We start from the raw sequence: 20,280 nt of genomic DNA on the forward strand, positions 1-20,280 counted from the left end.
GGGGTGATATTCTGTCACTTTTGTTGCCATCTGCAGTAAAACATATTTGAAGTAAAACTGTATTGCACTTGACCCTACAGAGTGTGTCCATCCAAGTGTTTGATTCTTGCACAAATGTGTTAATGGCAGCCTTCCGGCAAAGCAAATGCTTAGACTGTGCCCTTCAAAGGGTTTGAGAGTGATCCTTACCCTGCTGTCTTCATCCTTAATTGGCCTCCACTGTGGGGAGCAATTAAAAATAAATGGTAGCTTGCTGTGCTGCTGGGAGGGATGTTCTGCAGCTCCGAACATGAGCATCCCTACAAAGGTCCAGTGTCTATGGCAGAAATGGGCAAAGGAAGAAACTAATGATTGTGTAAACAGCCTCTGTGGAGAAAGCTAATACTCAGCACCATGGCAGTATTTTAAAACTGTAGTTAGATTTGACTTTAAAAGTGAATTTCAGAATGTCTGATTAAAGTCCAGGAAAATACCACAAAGTAATATCAGCAACTATTAAATAAGACAAGATAAGGGTATGCTTCTTATTGCCCATCTGGAAATGCACATGGCACTGTCATAAAGAACATGGGCTAGAATATGAATGTCTCAGATAAGCCAAGGGTGTTCTTGTGCAAGCTGTTCTCCCTCAGTATCAACCTCCTATCTATAATATGGGCATAATAGTGGCCATCCACATAATATGTTGTAAGGACTGAAATAACAAATGACGTCCTTTTAACATTTAGTATTATATCATGCTTTTTAGATTGTTGGAAGATATAAGTGACTAAATACTCGACTATTAAAGTGGAACCTTATGTTGTATGCAGTTACTTCTGCCATTCTGTTGATAGTATCACCCGGAACTGAACACTCAAGTTGAAGGAGGAAACAGAAAGAACTAATCTGCCTGCTTCCCTTTCACTGTCCCTACAACTGGACTAAACTTGGTCCCAGAGGTGTAGCTATAGTTGAGTGGATGGGTTCAAAGAACCAGAGCCCCCCAGCTTCTGAGGGCCCCCCTCAGTACCACCCCACCCCTCATTTTCCTCATTATCTCCCTCACTCTGACGGACCACCGGGGAGAGGGGCAAACAAGGGCCCCCAGTCCCCTAGCTACACCCCTGCTTGGTCCAAACCAGTTAGGCAATTCACAAGTTAGCCCACTTGTGCTTCAAAGGTTTGTGTCTGCCATCTTGAATTGGAGTGGATGACATCATCACAAACTGCGTTTGATGTGTCCCTACAACTGTACCAAATTTGGTTCTCACCTGCAAATTGGTTCCCACTCAAACGTTCACTCATCCGTCATCTTGAATTGGGGTGAATTACAAACCAGCTGTTGAGGTGTCCCTGTGTGTCACTCACTACAACTGTACTAAATTGTATTCAGTTTGGTTAGGCAGTCCACAAGTTAGCCCTCTTGTGCCTCAAAGGTTCACACATCCACCATCTTGCATTGAGGTGGATGACATCATTACAAACAGCACCACTGAGGTGTCCCTATGTGTCACTCACTGCAACTGTACCAAATTTGGTTAAAATCAGTTAGGCAATCCACAAGTTAGCTCACTTGCACCTCAAACATTTATGCATCTGCCATCTTGAATTGGGGTGGATGACATTATCACAAACCATGCCATTGAGGTATCCCTATGTGTCCATACAGCAGTAACAAATATGGTTCAAATCGATTAGGCGGCCCAGAAGTTAGCCCACTTGTGCCTCAAATGTTTACGTGTTTGCCATCTTGAATTGGGGTGGATGACATAATCACAAACCACGCTGTTGAGGTGTCCCTATGTGTCCCTACAACTGTACCAGATTTCGTTCATATTGCTCCAGGCATTGCGAAGTTGATGGTCAGGGGTGGGGGACAGAAACATGCACGGAATGTCAGTTGATCTCATATGCCTACTGGAAAGTAGGCTAATGATGACAGTATTGAACCCCTTTCCATTCTCTCTGTTCAGACACTAAATCCATCTTTCTACTAGGATTAGTGTTTCTAAGCATTTCTAAGCATAGACTTAATTTCCGAGGCAAGCAGCAGTATCCAGCACTTTCTCCATAAAACTTTGTTCAAATAAAATTGTGAAATCCTTGTTCTGTTTCCTTACAGATTTCACTTCCCAGGTTGGTGGAATTCAAAGAAAGGATCTCTCTCTGAACTAAATAAACAGTGGTGATTCATAAAGCAGAAAGTGATCCCAGTCCTTAAAAAGCTCTGCTAAGTAGACAAGAACCAGCAATTTCAGCACCATGGATTCCCACACAATATAATGGCTACATATAATACATACAGAGACCATATAGATACAGACACTATATATCCTGATTTACAAACACTGTTAAAAAGGAGCTAAATTTCACAGTACTAATTATGCATCTGTGTACAGATGCATAATGAGAATACAGCATTTTTTTTTTTTAAATTAAGGTTGGATTTTGAAGTACACACTATGGCTCATAGAGTAAACTTCCACATGGCACACCAGTATGGCACCATCTAGTGGCAGACTAAGACATTTTGGAGGAATTCTTTAAGTAAAAATAATCTGAACACAGGTTGTTGAAGTTGTATGATTATTCAACACTGCACTCACAACAGTCAAAATTTCAGGAAATCACAATTTCATCACCCATCTTAATTACTAGTCAGTGTAGTTAGACTCTAGGGCTGGGGAGTCCCAGGTTAAGATCCCCATTCAGCCATAAAAGATTACTGGGGGACCTTGGGCTAGTCATTGTCTCTCAGCCTCCTACCTCACAGGGTTGTTGTGAGGATAGAATTGGAGGGATAGAACCTTGTGCACTGCTCTTAGTTCCTTGGAGAAAAAGGTAAGATAAAAATGTGAGGTGTATACATTGTAGTGGGAAAAGACTGTTGTAAAAATATATGGGCTCATCTACCTTAGATACTGGGTTTTAAAGGTGTGTTGATTATAGCTGCTTTGTACATGTCTCAGTGCTCAAAGGGTCTTAACTCTTAACCTCTTAACTCTTACCCTTAAAAGATTAGCACACACGTAACAACTAACACACTTCATAATAGCAAAACAACATTGTAATTATGAGCTGACTATACAATTGTCAAAGCCTGAAGAGACTATTTTGTAGAACAACCATCAGCTAGCCTGGCCATTTGGTTTATCATATGTTCATCTGCTTTCCCTTTTATCCAAAAAACAACACTTTATTAGCAGAGGAGGGGAGAAGGCAAGGGAGGGAGACAGGAGTAAACTTGTTTGAAGCAGCTTACGGTAGCCAAGCATATATTTGCCTGCATATTAGAACAGCCCTGCTGGATCAGGCCCAAGGCCCATCTAGTTCAGCATCTTGTTTCACAGTGGCCCACCAGATGCCTCTGGGAAGCCCACAGGCTGAGGGAAAGACCTCTCTCCTGCTGCTACTACTCCCCTACAACTGGTAATTCAAGGTATCTTGCCTCTGAGGCTGGCAAAATACATCTTGTCTGAGGCCTATAGCTCTCAGACTAGTAGCTCTTGATAGACCTATGTTCCATGAATTTATCTAAACCCCTCTTAAAGCCAGGGGTGTAACTATAATAGGGCAAGGAGAGACAGTTGTCTGGGGGCCCACTGCCTTGGGGGGCCCCCAGAGGCAAGTAACATGACGGACTCCCCCAGCCGCGCACCCGCCCGGGCTTCCTTCAGTTGTATTCATCCTCCAAAATTGATGTGAGTGTTAAGACCTGGAGCTACCAGAACAGCATGTCTTTCTCTAGTACCATTAAATGACTTGCATCGTCCACAATTTACAAAACCTTTAAAAAAATAATTTAGGATGATGTTCTATTGTGGCACATAGGTTATATAGATAGATATAGATATATAAATTTTACTATGCTTTTTGTTACCACTATTCAGCCTCATTTAAGATTTCTTTACTTCATGAGCTGAGCTTCATTGAGGGGGGGCCATTTTAAAATCTTGTCTCTGGGCCCACCTCAACCTTGCTACGCTCCTGCCTAAAGTCATTCAGGCTGTTGGCTATCACCACATTTTGTGGCAGAAAATTTCATAGGTTGATGGAATTCACACAAAGGTACTTCCTTTTGTCAGTCCTAAATTTCTTGACAATCAGTTTCATGGGATGACCCCTGGTTCTAGTGTTATGCAAGAGGGAGAAAAATCTCTATCAGCTTTCTCCACACCATGCATGAGTTTATAGATCTCTAATTCCCAAACCTAGCACAATGTAGCTATTACCAATATAAATGTTAAGATCCCAGTGAGCTCACAGGTGACCATGAGGTTATACAAAATATAGTGAGATCAGGGTTGTGAAAGAAGAGACTAGATTAGAACATATATGATCAATGTGATAAACCACAAATCCCAAATGAGTGTTAGCAGCCAACATTTATTTTAATGGTATCTTTTAAAATATATGCCACCCCAGGAGCCTTGTGCTGTGTGGCTTATACACTTTCTTAAGAAAATATTGTCTAGACAATTCATTACTGTTCCACTATTAAGTGGTGTCAAGTCAGTGTCAACTCTTAGTGACTACATAGAAAGGTTCCACTATAGATGAAGAAATGGTATGTATGATGCTAGATAGTTAGTGTAAGATACATACTTTTAGCACATGTGTATCCTGCCCTTCCTCCAAGAAACTCAGGGAGGTATACATGGGGTTATTCTCTTTTATTCTATGGTGGTGACTAAACTGAATAAAATTGCAAAAAGAAAAGAAAAGAATGGAACATGCTTGAGGTATATTGCATAAATGAATATGCAACTGTTAAAGAACAGGTGTTAATGGTCACTTTCTTCCCATGTTTGGAGCGTGAATATTTGCTGCAGCCATTAACTGAAGAGTGCATTTTCAACAATACTTGGGCCAATAAATCATATTTGAGAATATGTCTTGTTTGCCTGCCTGCACACACTCCTACTCTTGATTTGGACTACTTTCCGGTTCCCATAAAAGAGTGCCTCTCAGTTCCTGAAGTGTTAAAATCTAGCATTCTAACTACACCACACTGGCTCAGTAAATACTAGTATCTGTTTGGCCTATAGCTGCAATAAAAGAACTACTACTACTACTCGTACTCTAAGTAAATACTCGAAGCGCAGCTCAGAGGTCTTGTGCAAGCTCTTTTTCCAGCAAACATGAGATGTCCGTTGCTCTTGAAGACCTATCCAGGTGGCGCTAATCAACCAATCATCACTGGACCAGCTTCGTCCAAATACCACAAAGTTACAACAAAAGCCTTCAAGTGTGGGTGGGAGCGTCGGACTCTAGGAAACGCTTGTGTTATCAATTACCCAACACTTAAGGCCATTTCCCCAGAAAATAAAATTATAGAGCAACCAGTCTGAAAAGGGGACTGCCACAGGTATATGAGCACGTGCCAGGATACTTATCCCGCCCCACCGAGGAAGACTTAACCAGTGCAGTTTGCACACGTTTGGCTTAAGAAGTGGGCTTCCCAGTCAACCACCTGCGCTCCTCATGCAATCTTAAAGTATTAGCAACGCTCTTTTCAGAACTTAAGCCTCTCTTAAGCAAGGAAAGACGTACTAGCTATAAAGGAAGCCCTTCACACTCTCTCACACACACAGAGCCCTTTACTCGCAGAGGTCGTTTTGAATACAGGAGGAATGAAGTGGGGGGGGGTCGTGTTCCTGACAAAGGCTACAAATCCCCACGCGCCACTTTGCAGCTCCCTGCCACCCCCAGCTTCTTAAGACTGAGCATTTTCTTTGCAAATACGCTAGGAACGGGAAAGCTACGCCTATCTCTCTTTTCGCACAAGAACCTGGCTCAAGCCATGAGCGAGGCTTTGAAGTGTGCAGCCGAGGCCAGAGATCTCTCTGCAGCCCTTTTCTACCCTACCGAAGCGCGGGAGCGTGCGCGTGGCGTGCTAGCAAGCAACCAAGCTTTCCCCGCCGTCCGTTCACCAGCACGGCTCACACACCCCCCTCCGCGCGTGAGGAAAAACGACTGCTTCGGCCGCCTTCCTATCGCGTCTCTCTCTGAGGCGCCTGCGTGCAGCAGCCTTTGCCAACGCCCCCTTGCCGCTAATTTACGCCACAAGGTCTGCCGGTTCCGCCTCCTGGAGAGTGTGAGTTTGCAAGGGTAGAAAGAAGAGAAGGCTGGTTGGTTTAGATAGTCCTGTCTTGGGACTGGGAGAGCGCGCGACTCGGGTGGGGAGAGGAGCAGCATGTCCAGGGGTTGTTGTTTTTTGCCTAGGCCTGCCGTGACGGCGTTGCATAGAAATAACTGTTGAGGGGAAGGGAAGTCTGTTTGCCATTGGCGGAGGGAGGCGTCTTCTTCAGAGTGTGGCCTTCACAATTTTGTTATAGGACGGTGTAGGGTCTAGTAATGTTGTTCAGACTCCTGGAAGTGTCGCTTCGAAAGAATGCTAAATAGAGACTGGGCTTGTGTAGGCAACAGGGTGGGTGCTGCTAGGGGAGGAGGCTTGCAAGTCCCTACCTGGATTCCCCTAAAACGGTTTAGCATTTAAAATCCCGAGAAGGCGGGGGTGAAGCAGGCAGCTCAGCTGCTTTTGGCTCTTGATTTGTGTCACTATTAGTGTGTTCTTGACAGAACCTGGAAGAATTGTTGTCGCTGGTGTGATTTCCTCATGCAAAAGCCTTAGAGGTCTTGGAAGAAACATTATTTTAAAAACTTGCTAAGTTTGAACTTCATTGGGACACGTTAAGAGGAAGCCTAGAGTTTTTCTCTCTCTCTTTTTCCTAATCATTTTAAACTAGGATAGTGTGTTTATCCTGGTATTGATTTGGCGCATCGTAACTTAGGGCAAGGTTCTAGAAAAAATTATAATTGTTTTTTTCTAGCTGATAAGAGTGCATTGGTAGGAAAAGTTCTTTTTGGGGGTATTATTGTTAAGCATTCTGCCCATCCTTTTCCCCAAGAATGGTACAGAAGGGTCACAAGAGTAAGCAGGACCAAACTTCACTTTGTCTGTTCCCAGAAGTGGGGATGGAAGCCCAAGTTGGGCAACCAGCATCTACTATAGATGGTCCATATACAGATGCAAACAGACACACAGAACAATCCTTCTCTTTGCTGCCTCTGCTGCAGCCTAGTAATTTAACAGAGGAACTCATTCCTAATTCTGGGGTGAAACTGCAACAGAACAGACTTGTCACTAAAAGAAGGGGATGGGGGAGAGGTGGTAGAAAAAAGGCTACAAAGGCAGTGGGCTGTCAAACAAGGGCAAAGAGTGCTGAGGATATAAAATTGGAGAACATCTTGATGGAAGGAAGTGATTCAGAAATGACTGTCCAGAATAGGGGGAGACAGCAAAATCATGTTTCTTCTAGAGTTACTTTGCAAGGTGAATTAGCTTCAAAGGTTAGAAAGAAAAGAAGAGGTAGCTCCTCATTGGAAATGGGATCCTATGGAAAAGACATAACCCTAAAGAAAAATTGTATTAGCTGTTTGCTTGAACCTGAACTAAATACCCACAGCTGCATGGAGAAAGCAAAAGGCTTAAGAAAAAGGCACATCTTCATAAAATCAGAGATTAGCAAGGAAGTTCAAAATCTAACAGGGGAAAAAGGTTGCTTAGTAGGGCTCAAAACTCCTGAAGTAATAGGGAGCCTGCAGAAAAGCAGCAGCAGCTGTTCTGCCTCAAAACCAGAACCTCTGCAGAAATCATTGTACTTGAGAGAGATAACTAAGCCTGTGAGGCTAGAGCAGAAGACTGTTAAGAGCCGGGGCAAAAGGCAAAGGAAAAAGAGGAAGTGCTTATCCTCTAAGTCAGAGTTATGTGTCCAAAGTGTAAGCCTTCAGAAATGTCAAAGAAAGCAGAGGAATATTAGTTGCTGTAAATCACAACCGCAAAGCTTTGCTCCTGAGAGCAAAGCAAACACAGTGAAGATTAGATCATCCTCAGTCCCAAACCTGCCAAATGGTAACTCTGTGGAAGAGACAGAACATCTAGGTGAGAGAGCCTGGTTGGTAGAGCCTCAGGAATCAGGAAGAGCCTTGAGAAAAAGAGAGTCTTCCACTGCAGTGGCTTCAACAAAATCTCAGGATGTAGAGGCTCCGAAACAAAATAGCAGACAATTATTGGTGTGTCTAGCTAATCTAAAAGATAGTAAAAAGTGCAGATGCACTGCAGAAGAGGGGAGACAGAGAATAACTCGAGCTTTTTTAAAATCAAAGATGTGTGAAAATGATGATGAGAAGCTGTACTGGAAACTTGAAAAGTCTGTTACTACAGAGACTCCTGGGTGCAAGCAACTGAGACAAGGGAGCCTGAAGAAAAAAATGGCTATAGGACAAATGATAGATTCTGTACTTACCAAAGAGCCGTTAATTACCGGAGTAGAGGGTAGTTGTAAGAAACAGACAGGTGGAAATTGTGAAATTGTGACTTCAACTGAGCTAAAAATAAAGGTCAAAGCATCTAGTAAGGACACTTATTCCCTATTCTCTGTATATTTGTTGTCTTACATTTGGACATCTGTTGCTTCCCACCAATTTTCTGATAATTGTCTGAATCAGCTAATTTTACTGCCTTTTCAAATTTAATTAAAAATAGTAAACTTTTTCCCCCAATTTGGGGCAATGTGAACAAAAATTGATAAACTAGACACCATCATAGCTTTTGTTGAAACGTTTCACAAAGCAATTTTCTCCTTGCAGGAGAGAGAAATTTTCATGCTTAAAAGTAATCTGTAACACAGAATGAAAAATAGTCAGTACTAGGGAGTGCTGCTTACTGTGTTGGTATGAAGCCATTAAACTGTTAGTAGTTTAGTTCCTTAATCTTTAAATTTGTTTTGACTAGGAAAAATATGGAATACCACAATTTTAACTTTGTGAAAATTAAACTGATGAAACAATTTGATTTGCTTCAGTTTCAGATGTTTTTATAGATATTTGCAAGGGTATGTTCCGCAAAGTGCTGTATAAGTAGCGATTGTGTTAGAAAATAGAGGGGGCACTAAGAGTGACAAAATTTGAATTAAAACTCCCATTACCTCAGGTGTGCTTGATTATACTTCATGAATATGTTTGAGAGAACATATTCTACTTTATTAAGTGTGTAATTATATGCAGTACATTATTTTTATGTATGATTTTTAATTGCTGAGATACTGCAGCTGGTTCAGCATTCTGTGTATGTATGCATGATTGTTAAAATAGCAAATTTTCAACATTTCTTACGAAGGAAATATTTTATCTGGTTAAAAAATATTGCTGTCCTAATTAGTAAATAAAAATTGGCTTTTTAGATCTATAAAGCTATTTGATATGCTTACTATTATTAAAGAGTACTGTTTATAAAGGCCTTTTAAAGAAATGCATATTATTTTTGGTGATAGAATACTTGTATTAAATAACTTTTTTTTTAAAATTAGGTGAGCAAAGTCTAGAAGTTTTGCGCATACAGCATGAAAAACTGCTAGAGACTGATCTGAGTACGTCTCATGACTGCACTATACAAAATCTGCCAGAGCAAAGTCTTCCACTATCTAAACCAGATAAGGCTGAATGCAAGGGTCCTCTTAGCTCTTGTTCTGGGAAGGAAGCTACAATATGTTGTGATGCCACCTCTTCTCCTGTTACAAATGCCAGATGTCCACAGGTTTTGGATATAAAAGTAACTGAAAGGAAAGCAGAAAAGAACACATTCGCAGTGCACCAGGATGAAAAACCCAGATGTCTTGCTAAGAATAATACCTTGCCATGCAGAGTAGAAAAGAATCCCATTGTAAGATTGCTAGACTGCCATTATATTAAAGCACTGATAAAACATACAAATGACGAGAACATCCAAAGCTGCAAACTTCATTGTGAATCCCTAAATGTTGCACTTGGTCAGAGAGAAGTTCGTTCTTCTCGCAGGGGCATGGGACAGAATGATTTGAATAGTAGCCCTAACATAGTGCAAGCTGAAAGATCACTTGTGCAAAAAACCATATTGGTTGAAAAAGGAATGTGCCACAATAAGAACTCCTCAAGATGTTCAAATGGAAAAAAGCGATTCAGGGAGAATAAGTGGTGTATGGATTTTAAAAAATCAAGAAAAAAGATAAAAATGTCTGAGGACCTGGAAAAAGCAGCAGAGAATGTTCTTAAAAACATAAATACTGAAACATATGAACTGCAGATAGGTGCTAAAACTACTACAGCAGATTCTTCGATAGTTTCAGAAAAAATAAACTATAATGAAACTGCTTCTTTATCCATATTTGATCATACACCTAATTTCCTACTGGAACAGCATGCCCTAAAGCCTCAACATCAACTTGATAAGTTGTCTGGCAGTGAGAAAGTGAGTGGTGAAGCACACATTGTCCCATACCATGACAGTGGCTTTGAGAAATCTGGAGTTCTTAACAGAGAAAAGTATGTTCTTGAGTCAAAGAGCATAGAAACACAAACTGACATGAGCAATAACGTAGATGTTTATTCTATAGGGGAGACATTGGCAAGTGAAAAAATCACTAGTTGCAACAACAATGTAGCTTGCTGTATAAAAAGAGAAAAAAGAATGCCGAAAGAAAAAACAATAAGTAAACCTGAGAGGAAATTGCAGCTATTCAGCTGTCAAAGAGTAGTACCAATTTCTGGTAAAAATAATTGGCCCCATGAATCATGTGCTAGGACTTCCATATGGATTGGTGAGAATCATGCATCAGACTTGGAAAGAGGGTTTTTAAGAGGCACTGATTCAGTTGTGAACTCTGAGCAAGTGGAGTTCTGTAAGCCATTGTCAAATACTAGCAAAGCTTCTGAGAATAAGTTAATGAATTGTAAAACAGAACTTCCTGAGAAAATGCTAACTTCAGGATCTCTACTTGATATGTGCAGGGCTACTGGTAATGAGAATAGACTTGCCTCTGTGGATATGGAAGACCCTAAACAGTGCACATCTTTAAGCACTAAAAAGACAAAGAAATCTAAAATGTTTTCATATTCATCAGTGAAAGATGTTAAAGGAAGTTTAGTAAAGAGAAATATTTCAATGCATGTCCAAAATGGTCCGCTTGTACACAACAATAAAAGACAGACAAATGTGATGTACCTTGCCAAACAAGAACAATTACTGAAATCATTAAACACAAGGAACCTCTCAAACTTCAAAATTCCTTTACTTAAGGATAAAAGTGAATCTAGAAAAGCAGAATGTGCTAAATCATTAAAAAAAGAGATCTACAATTCTTTGGACATTCTAAAAGATACTTTTGCTTCTGTAAAGAAAGCCACAACTAAGGAGACATCATCTGATGTTAATTTTGGGCATTGGTTCTACTCTAAGCACATTAATGATACTACAGTAACTAAACTAGAGGAGCATGCAGACATATCTGTCAGTGATGTTCCTGAATGCCTGTCTAAAGAGAGAAGTACTTGTAATGAAGATGTAGAGGCTTTTCATGAGAGTGAGCTAGAATCATCAACTTTGAAAGATAGTCCTGACATCTTGAGTACTGGATATATAGAGAAACAAATGCTGGACTCTGTTGTAGCATCAGAAGTTAAGAAAGATAATTACAGCAAAAACTTTACACAGTATAAAGGTAACTTTCATGCAGACATTCTTCAGGCTTATGAAGATGACATCCTTGTGATTGATGTAATTCAGGATGACCCTGATCTGTTTGGAGATATAGATGAACAGAAAGCCACAAGCACAAAGGAGCATATTACTGAAAATCACTTGAATACCAGCATCATCTCAAAAGAAAAACTGGAGTTGGAATCGGAATCTTCTCAGCTTCAAAAGAGTAGGCATTTGAAATGCTGCCCTAGGTAGGGATGCTTAATTTTCTGTAAAAGTTTGTGTAATGGGTTAATTGAATCCTAATAAACTTAAGTTCTGTCCTTAAAGCTCAATTAACTTCAGTGGGCTTGCAAGGGGGAGTTCTAGGAGGATGAACAATTCCTAGCAATTGGATTGTCTTCTAAATCTTAAGCCTCTCCAATTTAGAATTTGAGTTAAGTGTCTTATTGCCACAAATAAGTCATGAACTATTTGATTACCAATGATAAACTAGTGATTACCAATGATGGATTATTTTAGCTTGACATTCTTCGTCTCTGACCTGGGCTGGTTCACCCCTCCTTAGGCAACCTGGTTGCCCCTGGCCAGTGTTCTTTCTAATTCTTTTCATCTGTGTGTGGGATGAATTTTGTTCTGGGTGGTAATATCAAGGCAGTATGTGCACGCATGCATGCAGCATGGGGCCTTCCTGGTTCAACCAGAGTGGGATCTAAAATTAACTGAGCGGACATCCAAAAATGTGTGGGCGCACACGCACATCTTAGAGGGAACACTTCCTCCCGGCTCCCGCCATATTGATGTCCAACTTAGTGTGGACACCTGATTGGCATAGCCCACTGCAGCCCAGAACTCCTGAGCTCAAGCAATCTGCCAGCCTCCACCTCCCTAGTAGCTGAGATTACAGGCTTGCACCATGCCTGGCTGTTATTTTAGCTTTTATTTTTCTTCCGTACGAAATATAAATATTAAATCAGTTATAAAGTAGAAGCCCAGACTACAAAAGACAGCTCAAGATCAAATGGGCTCAAAATGGAGGGGGCATTTCAGAAAAGTATTTTAAAATTGGGAGTCAAATGAATAATAGCCTATTAGAATTATTGAAATTGTTTTCTTTCTAAAGAAAGTTCTTAGTATTTAGGAATTGTTTTCTATATAGCTGTAATAAAGCATCAAATATTAGCTCCCTCCACCTGCAGCTTATTTAGCTGAACTTTATTTTGTTATGTATCCAGAAGTCAGGTTTTTTTTTGGTTAGCCAAACATGAATATGTTTTCCTGGCATAGTTATAGAACTATAGTTATATTAAAATGAGTGTTAGGTTATCTACACTCATTTTGTGCCACTTTTCACTTAAGCATTTAGACAGAGTACACAGCACATAATTTATAAGCCATCTTCTGCATGCTATGTTGTGTAAGTAAAAGTGAGTGACTCAGTAACTGCCAGTCTGAAACTTATGCCTGACCTTTTGTGAATTCTAATGTCTCATTTTGTGTTTATCATTGGAAGAATACAAGAAAGTTAGCCAACAAGAAAACAAAATTGGTTATTTGATAGCTAACCAATTAAGTACATCTTAGCTTGAACCAGTTGTATGTTTAATACAAGATGAGTTATATTTGATCATTTGCATGTGGGCCTCAATTTTAAAACTTGAATTGCAAAACTATGATTGATCTTACTTTTTAAGTTCAGTTTCAGTGAGTCTTAGATATGTAATTCTCAAATTCATTTTTGTAGTTAAAATGCTACTTTTGCCACTTGTTTGCTTTAGAGTCAGAAATGAAATCTAGACTTTTATTCAAATTCTAGAACTTAAATAGATGAAAGTCTTGTGAAAAATAGACTAGCATACTAAAATAACTTTATGTGAGAAGGGAATACTTGAAGAAATTAGCAAGAAGAATAGCAGTAGCCTCCACGAGAATATTTTGTATACATCCCTGACATTACTCAAGCTTTATAGCTTTGACTGGGCTGTAAGAGTCCTTTTTTCACCACCCAAGGGAACTGCCCTCTTCTGTCCTTGGCCAGAACAACCCCGTACTTCAGAAGGTCCAAAGTTGACCTAACATCTGAAGAACTGCAGCAGCTTAGAGAAACCACAATTTCCAATCTCTTTTCTTCGTGTTCCTATTGTTTTAAAAGATTTCCAACTGTCCTTGAATGCACATTCCTTTTTCTGTCAACTTCCTACTTCTATCTTGGTTGGCTCTTTCTCTGCAAGGTGGCTGAAGAACAGAATACAATTAAGTCTGTGTATACTTCTGCCAGGGCATTTGCCTCTGATTCTGACACCCTTGACACCTTTTAGCTTGGCTTTCTAGTTATGAGTCTCCTATAATGAACTACTATAAGTGGAGAAACTCCCATGAAACTTGGCTGCCACAGCCTAAGCAGAAAGAGAAATGTAAAGACAAAACACTAAGAGCCGAATTTTTGAAGGTGGTTGTGGTACAGAGAAAAGTAGACACAAAGGCTAGATTAATATGCCTTTGATTTAGCAAGCTTACTTTTTTCCCTTCACCTTGACGTGGGAAATTTTATTTTACAGAGAGGGTCCCATTCAGGATTATGGAACAATGAACACAGATGGCTGTATTTCTTTGAAGAGAGGTAAGAATAGGAGCTTTTAAAATGGGAAAAGCCTGAAAAAATCTAAAATTGGTAATAAAATGGCATTTGGTTTTCTCTAGATTTTCACCACTTCTAGTGGAGAAAGAACCATTCTCTGTCCCAGAGATGCATTTAGTCCCTTTGACACCATGGTACTCAGTCCAGTTTTACCCGTCAAGATAGGTAGAGGTTGAATGCACAAGTGGTAGGTGTGAAACACACAAGCAGCTTGTCCATATCCTCCAGCAAGAGAATCTTAAAAGTATCCCATCACAACTGGACCTTCCCTATTGGGAACCCCTGATATACCTAACCCTTCATAGGTGGTTTTCAAAAGGCCGCAAAAGTATTCCTCAAATTATTTTTGCAATGTTTCTAACGGAATTATGTAAATTTCCTAAACTGATTTTAATGCTGCAAGTATTGTTGGTATAATAGTGTTTCTCTGCTGCTGCATTTACAATTTTGTTTTTTTACATTTGTTTCAATGTCTTAGTATTGTTTTCTAATGAAAATTGTAAACTTGAGATCTGAGAAGTGGGATACCAAATACTTTATTATTGGGTCACATTCAGATGAACAGTCTAGTTTCACATGTTCCAGGTCTGAGTCCTGGCACTCAGGGCAACCTTGGACCAGATTAAAGACCTGTATATTCCAGAGGTAGGCGGATCTCAGGTTTGTGGAATCTTCTTTACTAGTCTACTTTCCAAAGTGACAAAGGCTTACGAGATCACTGTGTGTGTTTTTACAAGTATGTCCCTCTAATAATATTTGCGTTTACAGTCAGATACAGAACAAATTCACAGCATACAGGAGGGCCCCTAGGGGATCCTCGTGGAGTTTAATGGTGTTGGTTTTTTGGCTGATCCACCATGTTGTTTCAAGACAGTGGCTGCTCAAATAGTATAGAATATTATAATAGTATACTAGTTTAGAATATTATAATAGTATACTAGTATAGAATAGTATAAACTATTCAGGGAGTCCCCAGCTTACGAAACAGGTGTTCCAGATGTTCGTTTGTAATTTGGATGTTCATAACTTGGAACACACAAAGTTCCTATGAGAACAATTTGTCCATATGTGTAGGTTGGCATTTGTAAGTTCATTAATTTAATACAACTTCACTAACTTTATACATTATGGAGCTTTGTGAATATGGGTCTTTTGTAAGTTGGGTGTTTGTAAGTCAGAGAGTGTCTGTATTGCCTTGTAATTCATGTGCTGACAGATACGAACCAAACTGATAGCATATGGGAGGAGAACCTAAGTAAGAGTCAACATGTGGCATGTGAACATGGTTCAAAAGTCGTTTGGCCCAACGCAGACTCTAGAGTTCTGAAATTACTTATGGCAGAGCTCTGGAATTATTTATAAATTTCATATTTCTTTATAAAGTTATTAGAAAATTAATTAAGCTAGTAAGAAAGACTAACTTCTGTTTTGTAGACCACTGTTAACCCTTCAGTTTCTGGAAATAAAATTTTCTGGAAACTCTGACTTATATTATTTATGATTCTGGCAGTTTTGTGTTTGCTACAAAGTCTTGGTATTTTAAAAAGGATTATATCTTAATATATTCAGATAAATATATTGATGAAATCTGAATAATCAGCAGGCATCCACAAATTTGCTTGCCAGGGGCGAATGCCCACAGCTTCCTCGTGTCTTAAAAGGACAAAGTTAGAGAATGACTAATCCTTGAGTTGATTGTCCTTTCCTGGGATCTAAGTAGAGAAATTGCTCTGATTCTAAATTAAAACCTCACTCCTTTATTTAATTAATTTATTTTTATTTATTTATCATATTTTTATACCACCTGATATGTACATCTCTAGGCGGTGGACACAATTTAACACAATATAAAAAGAATAAAAGCAGTTAAAATTCCACAAAACACAGTAAAAAAAAATCTCAAAATAAAAATAAGTTATCAAAATTATTTTCAGTTAAAAGCCTGCAAAAACAGGTGCGTCATGAGGGTCTTCTTAAAAGCAACCAGAGAAGGAGATGCTCTTATTTCAAGAGGGAGCATATTCCAGAGCTCCGAGGCAGCCACAGATATAAAGCCTGGTCCTGTGTCACCACCAAATGAGACGGTGGCAACTGTAACCGGACCTCTCCAGGAGATCGTAATAGGCAGCAGGATTCATGACAAAGAAGTCACTCTCTTAAATACCTTTGAGATAGGCTGCTGCAGTTGAAGACTGATCCAAAGCCACTGAGCAGGTTCAGACACAGCTTCAACAACCTAGAGCTCTCTGATTTGGGACTTACAGGCACTGTACAGCTGGAGTCTACATTACCCAGCTCTAGACAAACAATATATTAATCTAAAAACAACTCATCAGTAATACATGACCTTCCGAGGCACATGGAGAAGAGTTTTGCAAGTAATCCTCCAGAACCTTTTAAACCAGACTGAAGCCACTTCTAAGTATGACACTTATTAAGTAAGGGTTACTTAACACAGAATAAAGAATTGGGGGTGGGGGGACAAGGGAGATTGATAGTAAATTCACACAGGAAATCGGAAGAAAATACAAAAAAAATTAGCTAACTAACTAGCCCTGACTGAGTTCTACCTTAGTCTAGGAGTAGGCAGGTACTCCTAGAGAGAACCTTAACTTTTACAGTGTCTCCCTTGGGACATTTGTAGCAGGTGACATGGTGCTTGGTTACTGGCGACTCATGAGAGTATTGGTGATGAAATGTTTGGGGTCTTGGCCCCTATTTTATAGTGATTAGAGGGGGAAGGCCTTCCCACTCTTCCAGAGACAGACACTCTTGAATCCAATGAAAAGAGCTAGTGTATCTCTGATGTAACACAGGCCAATCCAGGGTTGAGGTTTTCCCTCTAAACTGGAGGTTCCCTTTCCTTAATGGGCCTGAACTTTCATGTCTAAAGGTAGGTCTGGTTTAAGCTGGTCACCTGTTGGAAAAGGGGCGTAGGAGGATAGCTTGATGGGTCTGTCCCTTCAATGGCAAACAAAACAAAGATTGTCCTCATTCAATAACAAAAGGGAGGAATGTCCCCCATTCAGAGGGATGGTGGAGTGCAAGACATTCTTGAGCTAAGTTAGAAATCTGTGTTTTATCACAATGTACATCTGAGGTCCAGAATTACCTAAAAGAATGATTGAGGTTTTAAATTTCACTACCATTTGGTAATATGCTTGCATTTGTTTTCCAGCTGATGAAATTAAAGCAGATTCCTTAAGTGGAGCCAGTTCTATAGGAGGTATAAAAGGGTCATCTTTTGAGGATGCACAGCTAACTGAATTGGATAATCTTATAGAAAGTACTGACTTGGATGAAAAGGTACTGAAGAGCATTGATGTTTTGCTGTCTTTATATAAATTGCAAAATTATATTATATGAGTAACTTTCATAAATAGTAAGTTTCATTTTTTGCAACTAAAATCTATACTGAGTTCAGTGGTACTTATTCCTAAGAAGGTGTACAGCCTTGGATACTTCTGCCTGATAGTTTAGTACTGTTGAGATTCATTAGGTAGCCCCTTGTCAGGAGTGAATCTAGATAGTTCCTTAATTTCTGCTTCATTAATCCCAAGCTTTAATGCCACTGGTCCAGTTTAGATAATCCAAGCCATTGTTTGGATAGGAACATAGGCAGCTGCCATATACTGACTTGGACCATTGGTCCATCTAGCTCAGTATTGTTTACCCAGACTGGCAGCAGCTTCTCCAAGGTTGCAGGCAGGAGTCTCTCTTAGCCCTATCTTGGAAGTACCAGGGAGGGAACTTGGGACATGCTCTTCCCAGAGCAGCCCCATCCCCAAGGGGAATTTCTTACAGTGCTAGCACATGTCTCTCATTCAAATGCAACCATGGTGGACACTGCTTAGGAAAGGGGACAATTCATGCTTGCTGCCACGACCAGCAGTCCTATAATAGATGATAGGGTGTGTGCTCAGAACTTGTTTTGGTGGTTTGGTTCGAATTCGAACTGTCAAACCAGCTGGTGATCTGCTCCATTCGTTCCAATATGGGCCAATTTGAAGGGCTGCGCTTGTAAACGGGAATCCAGTGATGATTCTTCTTTACAGGTAAAGGGGAATCCTGCCTCTAAAAGGGTTCTATGGACAGCCAGCGGGGGATGGCAAGAGGGCACCTTACTGGCTGTGGTGGCAACAGCTCCCCCAAACCCCGCTTGCGCTCCCCCAAACCCCGCTTGCGCTCCCCCAAACCCCGCTTGCGCTCCCCCAAACCCCGCTTGCGCTCCCCCAAACCCCGCTTGCGCTCCCCCAAACCCCGCTTGCGCTCCCCCAAACCCCGCTTGCGCTCCCCCAAACCCCGCTTGCGCTCCCCCAAACCCCGCTTGCGCTCCCCCAAACCCCGCTTGCGCTCCCCCCTCAGCAGCACAGGCCGCCAGTGGCCCGGTTCCAGCCCCTGCACATGCGCGGAGGCCATTTGCGTTACCTCTGTGCATGTGCGGAACCAGGCCGCTACTGGAACGCTCTGCTGGAGGGGGGGCACTAGCAGAGTTTAGAGGTGCCCTCTTGCTGCCAAACCCCCCCCCCCCCCGGGCTGCACTTAGAATCCTTTTAGTGGCCATTAGAAAGACCTGGTAGGAGACAATAGATTAGAAACAATCAGAGCTTCTCCTCCATTGGACTGCAGATGTATAGTGGCTCCAGCAGCTTGCTATCCTTTTCTACAGTATCTCCAAGCAGCAGAAGGGGCTGTGGGGACGAGATGGCAACAGTCCTTGTTCTAGTCCAGATGTTTTTGCTGCCACTATTGATTCTTAAAATGTCCTGATGTGAATAGCCTCCAAAATAACCTCTAAGAACACCGTTCAGAAGATCAAACTGTATGTTACCTTTAGTGGTGTGCTGTGCAATATACCTGTGTATGCTTGTGTTGCATGCAACATCATTTGCCCGATGTCTTTCTGTGCATGTTTCTAGATAGGTGAGATGTTTCTGTAGATGTTTCTGTAGAGTTTCTAGATAGGTGAGATGTTAAGTTACAAAAAGTAGCGTGTTTTTGTAAATTCCAACTTTTATTTCTTCTTTTTTTCGCTCCCGTCTTTGGGTGTGTTTGCAAGACTGAGTAATACTTGCAGCAAAACTGAAGCACTAGTTGCAGAGACAGTGCAATATAAGAGACATAACTGAATAACACTAAAATAAGAGGCATAATACTAAAATATATTTTGGGGTAAGTTCAACTTCACACTGGAGGCAAAGTTAGACAATGAGTATAATTCGCAGTAATGACTGTTAGAGGATGGAAATGTGATTTCCAGTTTAACTGAATTATAACCTTCATTTTACAGTACAAATGTTCAGATAAACTGGCTGCTGTAAAAGAAGAAAAAGAAAATATTCAGCAAATTGCAAAAACGTATGTATTCACTATTCTAGTAGTAGTGTTTAAATAATCTTAATTATGTGAAGTAGAAAGTAAATAGCTTTCTTTCAAAACACACTGCTGAGAGTCAAACTATATATTACTTTAAACACGTGCTTTGTAGCTGTGTGCTTTCTTCTGTGTAAAATAGTGTGTGGGAGGCTGATGTAGACTGTAACCGTGGGTTAAGTCCTTGGTTGCACCATGGTTTGGACCACCCCTTGATCTGAGATTATGCATGGGGGTGAAGTTCAATCCAGATTGGGACCATGGCAGAATTGAGGATTTAATCCCCTTTCCCTTATCATGTTCCTGACACTGTTTCACACAAACAAGCACACAGTTGCCTAGCAGTGCTTAAAGTAATCTCTAATGTGGTCTTTGGCTTGTTTTCTTCTTTGATCTGAAGGTTGAGATTAAATAGAAGTTACAAAAATTAAAAATAGTTGGCATATGAGAAGCTTTAGACATGATGACTGCACTTGCAACTAGTGTTTAGAATCAATTAGCAGCTAATATTTTTGTTTGTGTCATCTGTTTATTGTATTTATATACCACCTGACTCTGAGGCTCTAGGAGTTAGTTTTACATGGTTTTTCATTATGTTACCATGAGGAAAAATAGAGCTGACAACACCTCAGTCCAAATGCCTGGATAACCTCACTCAGTGGTTTAATGTAGATAGTAAACAGCATGGAAGACAAAATAGTCCAGGACAAATGTCCTGGAGCAGAGTATCTCAGTAAACAGTAGCTTGGAGGCATGTTAATGTGAAGCT

General features: G+C 40.5%; 1 protein-coding gene and 1 long non-coding RNA gene across 3 annotated transcripts in view; both read left to right on the forward strand.

The window, feature by feature from the left end:
* Window positions 1-2,550, forward strand: part of LOC128331581 (uncharacterized) — a 163,387-nt gene extending 160,837 nt beyond the window's left edge. Inside the window, exon 3 of the long non-coding RNA XR_008310358.1 lies at window positions 2,105-2,550. This is a non-coding gene — a long non-coding RNA (uncharacterized LOC128331581). The remainder of the gene's footprint in view (window positions 1-2,104) is intronic.
* A 3,535-nt stretch (window positions 2,551-6,085) lies between these two features.
* TOPAZ1 (testis and ovary specific TOPAZ 1) overlaps window positions 6,086-20,280 on the forward strand; it is an 87,140-nt gene continuing 72,945 nt past the window's right edge. The window contains exons 1-5 of one of the 2 annotated variants that reach the window (XM_053262755.1): window positions 6,086-8,398; window positions 9,354-11,751; window positions 14,059-14,120; window positions 17,317-17,444; window positions 19,429-19,496. In XM_053262755.1, coding sequence (XP_053118730.1) covers window positions 6,895-8,398; window positions 9,354-11,751; window positions 14,059-14,120; window positions 17,317-17,444; window positions 19,429-19,496 — 4,160 coding nt within the window. In that variant the 5' untranslated portion in view covers window positions 6,086-6,894. The remainder of the gene's footprint in view (window positions 8,399-9,353; window positions 11,752-14,058; window positions 14,121-17,316; window positions 17,445-19,428; window positions 19,497-20,280) is intronic. The other variant, XM_053262756.1, reaches the window with a different exon arrangement.

Source organism: Hemicordylus capensis, chromosome 6 (genome assembly GCF_027244095.1).
Source record: "Hemicordylus capensis ecotype Gifberg chromosome 6, rHemCap1.1.pri, whole genome shotgun sequence".
NCBI classification, from domain to species: Eukaryota; Metazoa; Chordata; class Lepidosauria; order Squamata; family Cordylidae; genus Hemicordylus; species Hemicordylus capensis.